At 40.3% G+C, this 15,500-nt stretch overlaps 4 protein-coding genes across 4 annotated transcripts; 3 read left to right on the top strand and 1 right to left on the bottom strand.

Annotated features, from left to right (window-relative positions):
• Positions 1 to 259: 259 nt before the first annotated feature.
• On the bottom strand, positions 260 to 2,735 carry LOC308140837 (retinol dehydrogenase 8; the record flags this gene model as incomplete). The annotated part of the gene is made up of 7 exons (XM_080510779.1): positions 2,630 to 2,735; positions 1,560 to 1,661; positions 1,306 to 1,467; positions 1,038 to 1,217; positions 860 to 953; positions 586 to 769; positions 260 to 469 (listed from the first exon to the last, which is right to left on the bottom strand). The coding sequence occupies exons 2-7, from the start codon at positions 1,654 to 1,656 to the stop codon at positions 260 to 262; spliced, it is 927 nt and encodes a 308-aa protein (XP_080366905.1). The 5' UTR covers positions 1,657 to 1,661; positions 2,630 to 2,735.
• Positions 2,736 to 5,491: 2,756 nt separating this feature from the next.
• LOC308141750 (heme-binding protein 2-like) lies at positions 5,492 to 6,742 on the top strand (the record flags this gene model as incomplete). Its single annotated transcript, XM_080511963.1, has 6 exons — positions 5,492 to 5,517; positions 5,639 to 5,720; positions 5,806 to 5,926; positions 6,163 to 6,302; positions 6,404 to 6,567; positions 6,658 to 6,742. 6 exons carry the CDS (start codon positions 5,492 to 5,494, stop codon positions 6,740 to 6,742), a joined length of 618 nt encoding a protein of 205 aa, XP_080368089.1.
• A 1,819-nt stretch (positions 6,743 to 8,561) lies between these two features.
• On the top strand, positions 8,562 to 10,447 carry LOC308141438 (heme-binding protein 2-like). The gene is made up of 7 exons (XM_080511603.1): positions 8,562 to 8,624; positions 8,722 to 8,781; positions 8,878 to 8,959; positions 9,050 to 9,170; positions 9,544 to 9,680; positions 9,775 to 9,938; positions 10,106 to 10,447. Coding segments are annotated over exons 1-7 (657 nt in total). The 5' UTR covers positions 8,562 to 8,622; the 3' UTR covers positions 10,197 to 10,447.
• A 1,509-nt stretch (positions 10,448 to 11,956) lies between these two features.
• nr5a5 (nuclear receptor subfamily 5, group A, member 5) lies at positions 11,957 to 14,962 on the top strand (the record flags this gene model as incomplete). Its single annotated transcript, XM_080511726.1, has 7 exons — positions 11,957 to 12,056; positions 12,706 to 12,821; positions 12,941 to 13,082; positions 13,318 to 14,075; positions 14,227 to 14,346; positions 14,446 to 14,593; positions 14,715 to 14,962. 7 exons carry the CDS (start codon positions 11,957 to 11,959, stop codon positions 14,960 to 14,962), a joined length of 1,632 nt encoding a protein of 543 aa, XP_080367852.1.
• Positions 14,963 to 15,500: the final 538 nt, after the last annotated feature.

Here is a 15,500-nt window from a genome sequence, read left to right as displayed (position 1 = left end):
ATAAAATTAAATTTACATACTAAAATTGATTTCCTCTCGCTCATCTTTAGATTAACTAAAACTCTAATTTGTCTTTCACTCAATAAATAATTCTAACATAGAAAGCCATCAAATCTATACATATTATTACAATATTGTCAGTAAAAAATAATTGCTTTACAATTATTAATATACAGCTAAAATGGCAAATGTCAGCTTTGAGGAAAACGTTGGTCACCTTACAGTTGAATGTTTCGTCCAGCGGCCAACAGCCGGGTCATCATTTCTTTCCTGCCCTCCTCTGCAGCAGACGCAGAACCCCGAGCGAAGCATTGAACACACTGTGGTGCTTAAAGATCATCTTATAGAAAGTGTCCAGAGGCAGGCGGCCGGTGGGGTCCGCATGCTTCAGGGCCGTCATCGGCATATACAGGCGGTTGGTCTGGTGGCGCAGAGGAGGATCTTTGGCCATGATCACATTGACTGTTTGCTGAATCATTAAGAAAAAAAAAAAAAAAAAAGGTTAACACTGCATTTGATTTACTTGTTATACGTTTGTAACGGAAAGCAACAACTGGGAGAAATTCAAGCACTATCTTAACTTGCCTCAGCCACTTCCTCTGGCGTCTGGCCTAATGAGTTGAAAACCTTTTTGGAGTACGGCAGGTAGAGTTCGCGGAAGATCTTGGCCGTCTCTTCATCTGTCCCCGATAAATCCATCGTCTCAGCAAGTTCATAAACCTTCCTTTCGAACTCTGTCACCACTGGACCGGGTTCGACAAGAGTTGTCCTTGTTACAGAGACAGAGAAATACATCAGCTGCAGTCACTCGGGTGTGCATTGTTGAAAGCTCAAGTATTTTTTCTGGATGTGTGTTCACTTGATGTTGAACTTCATTGCTTGTACGGCAAGACTCTCGCAAAATCCTTCCACGGCAAATTTGGAGGCAGAGTACACGTCATTGAACAGAAGTCCTGCGTGTAAATATTAGGAACATTTCAATTTTCCTTCAACGTAATGCTCGTCTTGTGGAGTTTAACATCGACAAAGATACGCACCCTGTAGTCCCATAACGCTGCTCATCACCACGATATGGCCACTCTGCCGCTGCTTCATGTCGGGCAGCACCTCTTTCACCAGCCGCACCAGGCCAAAGAAGTTTGTATCAAAGAGCTCCTTTATAGAAGCCATACTTTGGCACTCCAGTGGGCCGATCATGCCAACACCAGCATTGTTCACTGTAACAACACAACATCTTGTTATTATATTGTATATTTATCCATCAATTGGGAATTGACGTGTCTCTGAGAATGAAACGACGCAGACCGAGAACATCCACTCGTCTGTCTGGCAGACTGCGCACACAATCCTTGATGGAGGCTTCAGAACAGGCATCCAACTCTTTAATTTCCAGGGTTTTGTTCAACATTTCCCCTGCTGCTTCCTCCAGGGGTCCCTGTTTTCTCAGATCCCTCATGGTGGCAACCACTAAAACAACGAACACACCCGCTATTAGTAAATCCATCATTTCTATCATCTACTATGTTGGTTTTTAAGTCAAGGAGAGTTAAAAAAACAACCTTCAAACCGTCGAAGCTTGTCCTTAGCGAGCCGTGCAGCCACAGCCAGGCCAATGCCAGAGGAGCACCCGGTCACCAACACCCGCTTGGTCCCCATAATCTCTGACCGCAAAAAAAAACTAATTAAATGAGCCTTCCCCTTGAGATTATGTTTTCATCTTGATCAAAAAGAATAAGGTTGATTTGTTATTATGATATATAATAAAGTCACTCTGTGGTGACATTGTACCTCCTGATTATTTTCCCTGTGGTGTATTAAAGAGGCCACAGCAAGGTTTGTATTTGTTGAAACATTATATTGGCTGTAATCTGGTTTAGAGCTGGAGGGCTTATCAGCATACAAAAGACACTTTATTCAATCTTCAAGTATATCCAGAGCCAAAGAGAGAATCAAGTGTTTCATTTATAAGAAGGAATTACTCTATTATAATACATGATCATAAAATCTAATCACACTAAATTCTGGGTGGGTTGTAAATGAATGTTGATTTAGTGGAGAGAATAGAGTTTATTTATAAGAACATGAGTGGTTATCAGTTTAGCACATGAAAAAGTTTGTTACAACTGTCAAAATTATCTTCCAGCATTTTAAAACAACAACTTTGCAAGTAGTAAGAGGGCTAAAAAAATACTACTCTCCAAGCCGAGAAACACCCTCATATGTTGCAGTTTATGCTTCAATAAAATCGAAAGTTAGATCTCATTTATCAAAAGATGCTAAGTGATACAATTTAATCTAAAGTCAATACAAAATATTGCATCATCAAATGAAAACAAGCAGATATATTTCACAACTTGGGTTGCTTGTGAGATTAAGAATATTTCAAAATTATATTTTATAACTTTGTATACATTGCAAGTAATATTAAGTGACGCTGATGATAAATAGAAAATGTATCTATCATAAAGTAAAAGTCAACAGGTTCAAAACTGTTCAGCGCAATAATTATATTCCAATCAATACTCAACATTACAGTAGTACTGGATCAGACAGAGTAAATCCCCCCCCCCCCCCCCCCCCAGGACCGCAGAGACCTGGAGTTTGTGAGGTGCCGTTGAGATACACCGACCTTCTGGAGCGAGCTGTGCGGTCCTCCAGGAGGCGGAGAGGGGGGAGAGAAATAATGAAACACCAGCTGATCGATAATAAAAGCTCGCCGTTGCCTTCAGGGAACACTAACCGATCGGGACATGTGGCCACATAAACCAGGAGATTACCTAAATGGGTCACGGCCCCCCATAGTGTCTGGGAGTTGTAGTTCTTTACTCCAGTATTGTTGTTTTTCTGGTTGTTTCCCATTTGTTTTTGGTGAAATTCAAAATGTGCCGCTCACCACATGAGGGAGTTTAAAAAAAAAAAATGTGCATATTACCATTTTTATATTCCAAATGAAATGATCAAACTTCGCCCTGTGAGTCTTTTGCCAACCAGAGGAAAATACTCCACAACCAAAGCAGTGTTGCAATTCTTCCTTATGGTCATCAGAGGGCACACTGGAGGTCATTTTTATAAAAGGCTTTATGTGGCTTGAAGAGCCTTACTGGTCAGTGGTGTGAAATCATATTTTAGGTCAGGCGTCACATGCAGTAAGATTACCTGTTACATTATGCCACAATAAATTTCCAAATTAAACTTTGAACGTTTTCCTTGTTGTGGCGCAGCGTATATGTGATGTCGTGGTCTATATTTTCACAAAATCAAATAAATACTACTGAAAATGACTAGAGTATCAACATATAGCCAATTTTACTTATTCCTTCTCATGCAAAATACAATAAAATGTAAAAAAAAAAAAAAAAAAAAACTTAAGCTATTACATTATGCGTGTTTTTACACACAACATGGCCTTGAGACTCATGCTAGTGATCTTTCATGGCAGCATCACCAATATCTCAGCTCAGGTCGAAAAAGATTGTTTAAAAAAGAAAAACAAATCGAGGTTGTCCTTGAAATCATTACATTTTGCCCAGTTTGGCGGGCCAGATTGAAACTTCTTCCAGATTTTGGCCCACATGTTTTATGTTGACACCCCTATTTGAGGTTCCTTCAGACTCATTTCACAGATTTTGTAATGACTAAAGAGTTTAAAACATTTAGGAGTTTCCATTAAACTACAAAAGAAGCATCCAAATTTAAAGGGCCTTCTCAATGCTTGACATATCTAACTCGTGCCTTTTGACAATAATGTATATACTTTAAATCTAATCTTGCAGCGTTTGCCATAACAATATGATCACATGTGACATAATTGTCATTATTCAATATAAAGAGTTCAATAATCTGTCAGCATGAGAAAAAGAGCGGCTGTGTGAATATGATGTCACAGTGGGGGAGTCAAACTAAAGCCTGAGGTAGGATTTTATCTCAGTCTTTGTCTGTGCTGACAAAAGAATAATCTTTTAACCCTAAGCTGCTGTTATACTCAGGTTACATTACCTCCTTCCCGGTATTTATTTACAAAGCACTGATTGTTGTGGTTATCAACTTTTGAAAGATGTAAAGTACATTTGATTCACCTGCTCATAGAAGCCAATTTGAATACAACTTCATTGCATTTAAGAAACATTTTCAATCCAATTCTCATTTTCAAAAGGCTCAGATATTCCATTCTAATAAAACAGTTTTTAAAGGTGTGCATGAAAACTAAAAGCTACTGTCCATCAACTACTACAAATTTAATAACTAATGATTAGAGTAAAGGAATAACCACACTTTGTTTTTTTACATGCTAATGTGTTAATAGTTACAACTTCTTCCTTTCATGACATCCAAACCATCACCAGTTGGCAGTTAAATCTCGATGTTTCCATACAAAATCTTGGCTGCAGTTCTGGAGAGGTCCAACAGACACAAAGTGCACAAGCAATCATTTCTGACTTGCAATGATCTGATCTGAAAAAAATGATTAGGCAACTTCTTATGCATCTTTGTTTCAGGTTTCTGAAAGTGTTTAAAAAAAATGCCAATTTAATAGCAAAAACAATTAAGATAACTTTACAATATAAACTTTATAATCAGTCTTCATCACTTCCATAATGCAATTAGGTTAGTAAACTATTATATAATTCAAAATAATTAAAGTGGTTTTTGTGTATTTTGACACCGAAAGTTCTTTTCTATTACACCCATTGTTCTGATTGAATCTTTTGTCTTGCACTTGAAGGAATTTGTGGAAACAGGACCAACCTGAAAAGTTTCTGCTTTCAGACAACAAAGCAGGTATCAGGTGCTTTATGTCAAACAAAAGGTGGGAGGCAGGTAATTCTCCTGAGACGTGAATGCTAACACACTAAGTCCATCATATGGGGGGCATTTACGATGTCCATAGGTAATATTGCACGGGAACATAGTGTTTCAAAAACGTGACTTACCATTTCCTCACGTTTCACCATGGTAGTGTGTGTGTGTGTGTGTGTGTGTGTGTGTGTGTGTGTGTGTGTGTGTGTGTGTGTGTGTGTGTGTGTGTGTGTGTGTGTGTGTGTGTGTGTGTGTGTGTGTGTGTGTGTGTGTGTGTGTGTGTGTGTGTGTGTGTTCTCATGTATCCAGTGCCTAACATTTTGTGTATGAAATTGGAAGATTGGAAAAGATTGGAAAACATGTGACTGAAACACAACCATCTGAGTTCTGCTTTGGCTTCCTATTGGTGGGGATGTGTCTTGGTGGGTTCAGGGAGTGGCCAACCTTTCATAACCAGACATGATATAAATCTTGCTTTGGTCCAACTTACAGAATCAGAATCATTGAGAGCAACATCGACAATGTAGGTACATTTTGACTTTCCAAATATTACAGTAGAAATGTTGTGGTTTATGAATCTTATTTATTATTTTTGCATTATTTAAAAAAATATGTTAAGACTGATTATAACACGTGGGTCCTATTGTGTGTGTGTCCCAGGGTTTTTCTTACAGTTCTTGTGGGATGCCTGCTGATGGTCACAGCTGAGGCCAGAGTTGGGTAAGAATCTTTAACAGAATATTTTCAAAGATTACACTTATTTAGTCCATGCTACAGATATCACAATGTTTGCACCCTTTTGTGTATATACAGCTTTGTCATTTCTTCTCTCATATCACAGCAATGCCTCTGAGGCAGAGTTCTGTTTCGAGGCAGAACAATGCCTGCTGTTCGATCTGATTTGTGAGACTGACGACTATCAGGTGAGAGTTGCTTTCTTTCCCCCGCACACATGTGGTCAATAAAACTCCAAAATTCTCAACTAATGTGTTAATTCCTGTCTCTCAGGTGCGCCACTATGACTCAGTGAAATGGGTTTCAACTGATGAGAAAAGCTTTTTCATGGAAATAGCAGCAATTAGAGCCTTCAGAAGACTGTTTAATTACATCAGCAGTGGAAACAAGAATGGTGAGCATGTGCAACCACTTGCCTATCGATGCAGATATTATTGATAGAAAGCTCTTTTTGAGATAACTGTGAGTATTAGAACATACAGGCAGGATGCATAGAAGAAGGAAGAAGGAAGATCATGTAGTCTTGATCAGAGAGTGTAGAAACAGATCTGACATATTTCATTCATTTTCTTATGTGCAGTCCATGTTTGCTGTGTATTTTCTCTTATTTGACCATACGCTTACCCCCAGGGAATAAAATTGAAATGACTGCGCCTGTTGTTGTGAAATTTGAGAAAAAGAAGAGGTTCTGGGAATCGTGCACATACACAATGAGTTTCTTGCTCCCAGCTGAGTTTCAGAAGAATCCTCCTCAACCCACAGACAGCAAAGTAAAGCCAGCAGCCTAACGAATATATCCACTATTTGTTGGCACGATCATCAAATTGATTAACTTTGAGGTGAGCTGAACAACTGCACTGCTGTTTTGCAGGTGTACATTCATGAAACTCCAGACATTAATGTGTATGTGAAGAGTTTTGGAGGGTGGATGACAGCCTTTGAAGAACAAAAACAAAGCAAAGCTCTGTGTGGCACTCTCGACTCAATCGGTGCCAAATATGAGAAGGAGTACCACTTTGCTGCCGGATACAACAGGTAAAGTCAACACCACGATTTAAAGAAAAGTCCTACAGAAGATCTTCATGACAACATGATCGACCTCTCTCTCTCTCTCTCTCTCCTCAGTCCCATGACAATGTTCAATCGGCACAATGAGGTGTGGTTTGCTGTTCAGGGTGACCCAGTGTGTCCTCCCAATGGGGAATCCTAGTGACCTGCGTTGGAAGCTTCCCGTCCCGTGGCAGCTTGAGTAGGCAGTATATCTGGAGAAATGTTGTAGTTAAACAAAGCTTTCACAATGACTGTTGGTGAAACTTTACCTTGGGAGGATGGACTCATTTGTCTACAGTTGTTGTTTTTTAATTCAATAAAAAAAATGTTGGCATCATTGTTTTGTTCATGAATAATTAATTCGATCCAATATCGCTTCACTTTAGCAGCATCTTTACTCAGTGCCACCAGATGGCACTATAGTCCATAAGACTAATGTTTCCAGGATTCGTCATCATGCCTTGGACGTCAAGCTTTTCTTCTGAGAGATATTTTGGTTTTCATCACGACTAAGCCCAGGAAAAAGAGAAGCTGGTCAGTTGCTTGAAGCCGATCATGCAGGAAATTAAATGAAATACATCCATCTATTCTACTGCTTTATTCAACTTGGGGTTGCGAGGCTGCTGGAACCTCAAGTCAAATGTCACACAGGGGAAACACAAAGAAACATACATTAACGTTAACATTTTGGGGGAATTTCGGACCACCAATCAGCAATTACCTCAAATGTGTGTTTTTATACTGTGGGAGGAAAACTGGACTATTCAGACAAAGTGAGATCATGCAAATGCCTCACAGGAAGGCCCTCAAGCCCAACCTGGGCTCAAACCGGGGGACACTTCCAAGCATGAAACTAATATTCATCACAATCTTCAACAATATCATATGTTTAGACTGTTCAAGGTATTTTCCATATTGCAAACCTCTGACATTTAGTTAGATAAAGAAGAGCGATGGATGGTAGCAATAGAGTTGATCAAATTAAGATAAAAATGGATTGGGTTGAAATCAAATGATCAAAATCACATTTCTGGTGGTAATTACAAATGACACAAGCATCTAAAAGTGTTATATTATATAATATAATAAATGACTGGGGGAAAAATATCTAGAGACATTGCATTAATAAACTAGTAAAAGAAGAACTACCATAGTATTTTACTTACAGGATTGTGGTGAGAGCTGGCTTTAACAAGTAACAGTTTGTCGTATCCACTGAACACCATTTCATGTGTCACACCATTTACAGACACTGTGAAATTGTCACGGATAGCAGACAGGACTCAAGTGCAGGACTCTGGAGGCAGGCTGAATTCAATCAAGTCTTTTATTCACACGGACAGCACAGACCGACGGAAAGCATGTTGCTCCTCGACCTGAGGAGTGCAGCAGACTTGACTCCCAATCACTGGACAGGAGGGACGAGACATGGATGACTAACAACCCAACACTGAACAAACACACAGACTGGACATATATTGCTGGCAGGGTAATGACTGGAATTGGCCCCGGGTGTGGAACGGGACCGCCCAGACCTGTGGCCCGCCCACTCTTAAGGGAGATCCCAGCCTACCTCCTGACAAATATTTTACAAATGTTGTAGACTAAAAATCAGAGGTAGAAAAAGGAGAGAACATTTTCCCTCAAAGGGATCAAAGAAAGTGTGTAAATATAATGTAAGTTTAAATCACAGACAACTAGTACAACCTGTAACAGTTTTGTATCTCAGTGATAATCAATAGTAGGTCTGACGATGGAGAAAAAGTGTCACATTTAAACGCTATTTAAAAAGATATATGACATTTTCTTGGTGGTTGGCACATCTAACTTGACCACGTGAACATTACAAAAGACGTTTTGGTTACATTCTTTCTGGTTTTGTTTTTTGTCCATTTTGGCCCAAACACATCAAAATGTGGTTTCTATTTTGAGTTGAGGGAGTGTCCAGCTTGACTTTTATAACCAGAGATGGGATAAATAGTTCCTCTGGTTCAAACTGCAAAGATCCCATTTCTGAATGCTGAGAGCCCAACAGCCAGGATGTAAGTACAAATTTATTTTACAGATTCATTGTGTGAACTTAAATATTTCTGCAGTAGCTTGTACGTGGAAATAGCTATATAACTAAATGTGTCCCAGGGTTTTGCTTCCAGGCCTTGTTGGCGTTCTGTTTGTGCTCACAGCAGAAGCCAGGATTGGGTAAGAAATCTAAACCTGAACAAACGTGTCATTCAGGGCTTGCAATAGATAGTTGTTACAGTAACATAAAGGAACATTTTATCTGTAATTTCACAGAAACTCGGCAGAGTCACCGTTCTGCACTGAGACAAAGGAGTGTTTGCTGTTTGATTTGATTTGTGAGACTAACAACTATGAGGTAAGAGCAACAAATACAACAAATTAACGAGGTGAACACAACGACGTCACAAGAAAGAATAAAACCCACATGTTTGTGCCTGTCTCTCAGGTGCGCCACTACGACTCAGTGAAATGGGTTTCAACTGATGAGGAATCTTATTTCATGGAAGTGGCAACGACAAGAGCCTTCAAACGTCTTTTCAAGTACATCACTGAGGAGAACGAGGACGGTGTGTGTGTGTGTGTGTGTGTGTGTGTGTGTGTGTGTGTGTGTGTGTGTGTGTGTGTGTGTGTGTGTGTGTGTGTGTGTGTGTGTGTTCTCATGTATCCAGTGCCTAACATTTTGTGTATGAAATGAAAATTGATGCGACAGATAAATAAATAAGATAAACACAGACAAATTGACAACATTTGTTCCCACAACAACAACAAAAGGTTTTACAAGGTTAATGGCCAGGACATGTCATTTTAAAGTTTCATTACAATTGTTAGAAGCAAAAACATCTATTTTCTCATCATATTTTGCTTTTCATTTACAACTGATGTGTATATTTTCAGTTTGCAACATTTTTAACATGTTTGTTGATTCTATGTTTCTCTCAGGATCTAAGATTGACATGACGACCCCCGTCATTACGAAAGTGAAGGAAAAGTACTTTTGGCAAACCGGTATTTTCACACTCAGTTTCTTGTTGCCAGCTGAGTATCAGAAGAATCCTCCTCAACCAACCAATCCCAAAGTAAGCTTTCTGAAAACAATGTCAGGACTCCATGGAGATCCACTGAGAGCTTTGTCCGATAATACAACTTTGTGTATATAATACAAATTTGCAGGTCTACCTCCATGAGACTCCTGATGTGAAAATGTATGTGCGAAGCTACGGAGGGTGGACAACAACTTTTTCTGACAGGACACAGGCTTATACTCTTTCCCAAGACCTGGATGCAGCAGGTGCCGAATTCAACAAACGAGTCCACTACGCTGTTGGATATAACAGGTGAGATTATTACACTTTGGGGGATAATGTCACAAAAACATGACTATTTCCTGATGTGTGTGTGTGTGTGTGTGTGTGTGTGTGTGTGTGTGTGTGTGTGTGTGTGTGTGTGTGTGTGTGTGTGTGTGTGTGTGTGTGTGTGTGTGTGTGTGTGTGTGTGTGTGCAGTCCAATGACATTTTTTAACAGGCACAATGAAGTGTGGTTCGTTGCAGAGGATGACCCAGTTTGTTCCAGCAGCAGTGAGGAATCAGACTAGTCTACTGTCACCCAAACACTGAGGGGCCTGCGTGGAGCAAATATGTGTGTCGACAAAGAGAATAGTATAATAGCTGCAGAATAGTACTTCAAGTCATGAGTATTTGAAAATAGCATGACAAGTGAAAACAGTGTGGGTTTTTTTTTGTATTTTTTTAAGAAAGAAAACACTCAACACTAACACTTTGTGAGATGATGGATTGTACTGGTTTGGATTTCTTCTATAATCAATAAAGTTACATTAAGCTGTAATGATTGTGTTTTCTCTTCATCCCTTTCTTCAACCTGCATGTGGCAACTATTTTCACCACGTCTGACACCCAGACTTGAGCTCCATCCATTGCCACTAGATGGCACCACTAAAATCCACCTCAGCAATGCGCTCTGGATGCCTCAAGTCTGCTCTTTTAACTTGATAATTGCTTTGGATTTCCTCAACGTTGTATCTCAGTATAAAGAGGTACGTTGTCAGAAGTCTCAAGGTAATGTGCTTGTTAAAAGAAAAGAACTTGCAAACTGTATTTCTCGTGAATGTTATCCATTTACAAGCTAATATGCAAGGGTCATAACCATTCACCCTTGAACCCTTTGGCTTCTGCGTCACAGTGAGCTTCAGCAAAGCAGGTTGGAGACACCTTATCACCTCAAACACTGGCTGGAAGTGTATGATGATATAACTAAAGTCTGGGGCTTCTGATTGGAGAGCTGTGTGTTAAACGGAATGAATCAGATTTGAAAGGAGATGAATTATTTGAACTTTATCAGTTTTCCGCTTTGGACTTCATAAAATGAAGTGTAGTTTTTAAAACACTGTCCTGCGTTATCCTGTTGCACTCTTTTTGTCGGCTATGACAGTGGAACATTACCCGGCATCATTTAATGTAGAGTACTTTGATCAGTTGAGAAAATGCATTAAATTAATAAAGAAAATAAACCAACTCCTCAAATATTGTTTTGTGTAAAGCCATTCTTCAAATAGATGTGTGATATCACATTTGTGGTGGGAAACATTTCTTTAAAAAAAAAAAAAATCTTTCCAATTTTCACAATTTATTGGTTTGTTTTGTGAATTTTAAGATTGATAACTATTCAGGTTGACACTTTTTTCTTACTTTCTGCATTTGGGATGTTTTGAGCCTTTTACAGATTTATCACTGACAAAACATTGTTCATTGTTACAAGGGTGAAACATATAACAGATTTTGATGACATTTTCTGATAATACTTATATAATCCTGGTTTATTGGGTCATGGGCGAAGGTGAATATCTGTACTTTTAATTGGGTTTTGCACCTGGGTTGTTGATATGCATAACAGAAGATACCATTCACTGCTGCATTTGTAACAAGGTTATATACATAGTAATAATACAGGAATTGGCTTATTAAATCTGAGTGTCTATATGTTTTGACAGTAATTATGTTAACTACCCAGAGGTTTGTTATCTTATCAGCTGAGCTCAAATATGTGAGGCTGAAGTGATTTCACTACAATAAGATTCCAGCAGGTGGCTATCTCACTATCTCCCATTGAGAGGCTGGTTGGATGGTTTCCTTGCTGACAGACTCACTGGGTAGGAGTGCCAGTCAGGAGAGGTTTTATGACGCTCTCCGCGGGTTGAAGTCCACTTGTGGGCCTCAAACAACCATCAGTCCACTGGAGCTGTTCGGCCTGCCTGCCGGCCTCTCTCTGACTCTGCCGCAACATCTGCCTGATGTCCTGATCTCCATGACAATGTAGCTCCATGTCTCAGTGGCAAGAATGGACTTACCTGGTTATCAGCGACAGCAGCCCCAGCCTCATGTCCACCATCCCGGTAACTGTCCAGAGGAGCTGTTAACTTTGGAGAGATCAACGACACGTGAGTACCAACAACTAAGTGCAGTGTTGTGACTTATTAAAACCGTATAAAGTTGTTAAAGAGTTGTCTTGGTTTTAAAGGTGTAAACAGTGTCCCCAGATGTAAATATAGCATTTTCTCTGACGATATAGTGATATGTGATATACAATAACTTTGATTTCAAAGACCTTATTTCTGAAGGTAGAGGTCTGAATGGGGCTGGGAATTGTTTCCTCGTTCAGGATCATTTCAAAGGTAGTATCTGGATCAGGTAGTATCTGATAAGGTAGTATCTGATAAGGTAGTATCTGGATCAGGAGGACGATCTGCTTTCTGATCTCCCAACAGCTGAGTAATGAAACTCATTAGAAGACACATTGACACGTCATACCAGCTTCATTGACTTCTTTTCTTTCTTTTTTTTCAGCTTTGACAGAATTTTCACTTTTGTCTGACTGTTGGTTATTGTGGTATTTGTGGTTGACATAAAATATTACATAATGGCACAAATATGGAGTATGTGACAGTGTTTCATACTGGACATCTGACAGGTTTCAGCAGTAACAATGAGTCACCACTATTAGTAACCTTTAGTTGTTGACATTTGTGTTATAACATCAATTTGTCATATATAGAGTAGTCATGAATTCTTTTGGGTGCTGTTCTCTAGCTCAGAACCTAAAGACAGAAAAGGACAGTAGACCAGGGTCCGAGGACAACTGCCCTATCTGTGGAGACAGAGTGTCAGGATACCACTATGGACTGCTAACTTGTGAAAGTTGCAAGGTAAAGGATGATGCAACAAAGTATACTGTACACATACAACTGTAATATATTAATTTTACCCAGAACTTCTGTGACGCATGCAGAAAATAAAGCAACAGCCTGTTTCGCTCTCTCTGCAGGGCTTCTTTAAACGCTCAGTGCAGAATAACAAGCATTACACTTGTGCAGACCAACAGAGCTGCCCTATGAACCTTTCCCAGAGGAAACGTTGTCCTTCCTGTCGCTTTCAGAAGTGTTTGGCGGTGGGCATGAAGAGAGAAGGTAAAAATGCTGCCACCTCCTTTCAGAAATACGACTCGGTCCTTTTTCTGTTGCAATTTCACAAACTTTTCACAACACTGACATGTATGCTGTTTTCTCCCATACAGATTATTCATAAGCCTGTGTTTTAATGACCCAGATTACATGGGATGACTTTGGAATATATAGCAAATAATTATTGTTATGAATGTCCAGTACATAAAACTATAGCAATTTCTTTTTGTTTTGTCCTCAGCTGTGAGAGCAGATCGAATGAGAGGTGGCAGGAACAAATTTGGCCCTTTGTACCGGCGGGACAGGCAGATGAAACAGCAGAGGGTGTATAACCAGGAACAAACTGCACCCAACAGGATTAAAACGGAAACTGCACAAACACATTGCCCTCATGCCCCAAATGACTTTCACGGAATAGGCAATCAAACAAGTATTCCACCGTCGTCTGTGGCTTCTCATCATTGCCACATGTATCCCTCTGACACGGGCCACTCGGGTGAATCTATTCCTCTGGACTGTAGTACGAACACACACAGAGCGCTCACACCTCCACCCTTGCCCTACCCTGCATTGTACCACTGTACTTTGCCTGGATACTTCCAGGAGAAAGGAGGAATTCATTCCAGCTGCAGTTCAGCTCCTGCAAGCTACGTTGCTCATTCAGCCCCAAATCATCCATTCACACCAAGAAGCACACCAACATCATGTACCTGTTCGACTTCAAGCTCATCCACCTCGTTCTGTCAGGCTTCCTCCCAAGTCCCAAATGCCTCTCCATTGGCTACTTTTACACCCAACTTCCTGGGCCAACTCCTGGAGGGGGAGCAAGATGAGAGCCAGCTGTGTGCCAAAGTCCTGGCCAGTCTGCAGAGGGAACAGGCCAATCGGGGCAAGCATGACCGTCTCAATACATTCAGCATCATGTGCAAAATGGCTGACCAAACTCTGTTTGGGCTCGTGGAGTGGGCAAGAAATAGCTCACTCTTTAAAGAAATCAAGGTGACAAATCTTGCAGTTATGGGAGACAATGTTACATAAATCATTTTTGCTGAGCAATGACATTAACAATTTGCCAGGTATTGAGTCCTTACTGGGTGTCAACAGTCATAGCCATTTTGCATATCGCATAAATTTTGGATGTATCCCACAGGTGGAGGACCAGATGGTGCTGCTGCAGAGTTGTTGGAGTGAGCTGCTGGTTCTCGATCACCTTTGCAGACAAGTGACATATGGCAAAGAAAGCTCCATATACCTGGTCACGGGGCAACAGGTGCGGACAATACACGGCATGTTGATGCCGTTCAAAAATGTACTTTGGAGTCATCTTTGTTGTACTCATGTTACACTACATCCTTGTCTTGTAATGCAGATTGAGGTGTCAACCATCATTTCCCAAGCAGGGGCCACACTAAGCAGCCTGGTCTCAAGGACCCAGGACTTGGTGTCAAAATTGAAGGCACTCCATCTGGACAGACAGGAATTTGTGTGTCTCAAATACTTGGTGTTGTTTAACCCTGGTGAGCATTTTGTTGTGCTAATAGATCTTTTAAAAGAATTGATGAGCTCTTTCTTGGACTTTTCTGTTTCGGTTCGATGTGTTTGATGTACATGCAGTTACATCTGTTTTTTCTGCTCCAGATGTGAAGTCGGTGCAGAGCCGCAGGCAGGTGGAGCAGACTCAGGAGAAGGTCAACAGGGCCCTCATGGAGCACACTCAACAATGTCATTCAGGACAATCGGACAAATTTGGTCAGCTGCTTCTCCGGCTCCCTGAAGTACGCAGCATTAGCTTGCAGGTCGAGGAGTATTTGTACCAGCGACATCTTCTGGGAGATTTGCCCTGCAATTCTTTACTTTCGGAGATGCTGCACACCAAACACAACTAGCAGGAAGTTGCCACATCTTTAACACCCAGTGCCATCATCCGCAGTGGCAGTTTGATGATGTCAATATGTGTATCTTCTTTTTGTCTTTCACTTCACACTGCCCCATATCATTCAGATGAGTGTTGGAAATAGCAATCAATACAGTTGCAATGCAGCGAAGGAAGGAAGGTATGTGAACCATGATCATCATTAAAAGGCAATATTTACTAACTGCGTCATGCTGAGTGGCTGAGTTTCTATTACCAGTCGTTACCAAAGCCAAAGTAAAAAAGCATTATTTAGATGGAATTGTCAGGAGATTCACGACCAAAGCACTTCCACAATGTCATTTGTGATCAGACAGCATCTGATTGGTCAGACAAGTTGAAAAAAATTAAATAAAAAAGCAATATAATGTGGTTTTGGCATGTTTGTGGGAAGACAGGGAACAATGATGTTGATCTACAGATGTTTCTCATTTTGCCAAGTCAAGTTTTTCAGTGGATTTTTCTGGAGCAAAGGTTTTCCAACCGATGGAAGTTGTACCGACTGATATCAG

This window comes from Blennius ocellaris (genome assembly GCF_963422515.1).
Source record: "Blennius ocellaris genome assembly, chromosome: 16".
Classification (NCBI taxonomy): Eukaryota; Metazoa; Chordata; class Actinopteri; order Blenniiformes; family Blenniidae; genus Blennius; species Blennius ocellaris.
The sequence above is the reverse complement of the archived record's forward strand: the minus strand, read 5'-3'. Positions and strand labels throughout refer to the sequence as shown.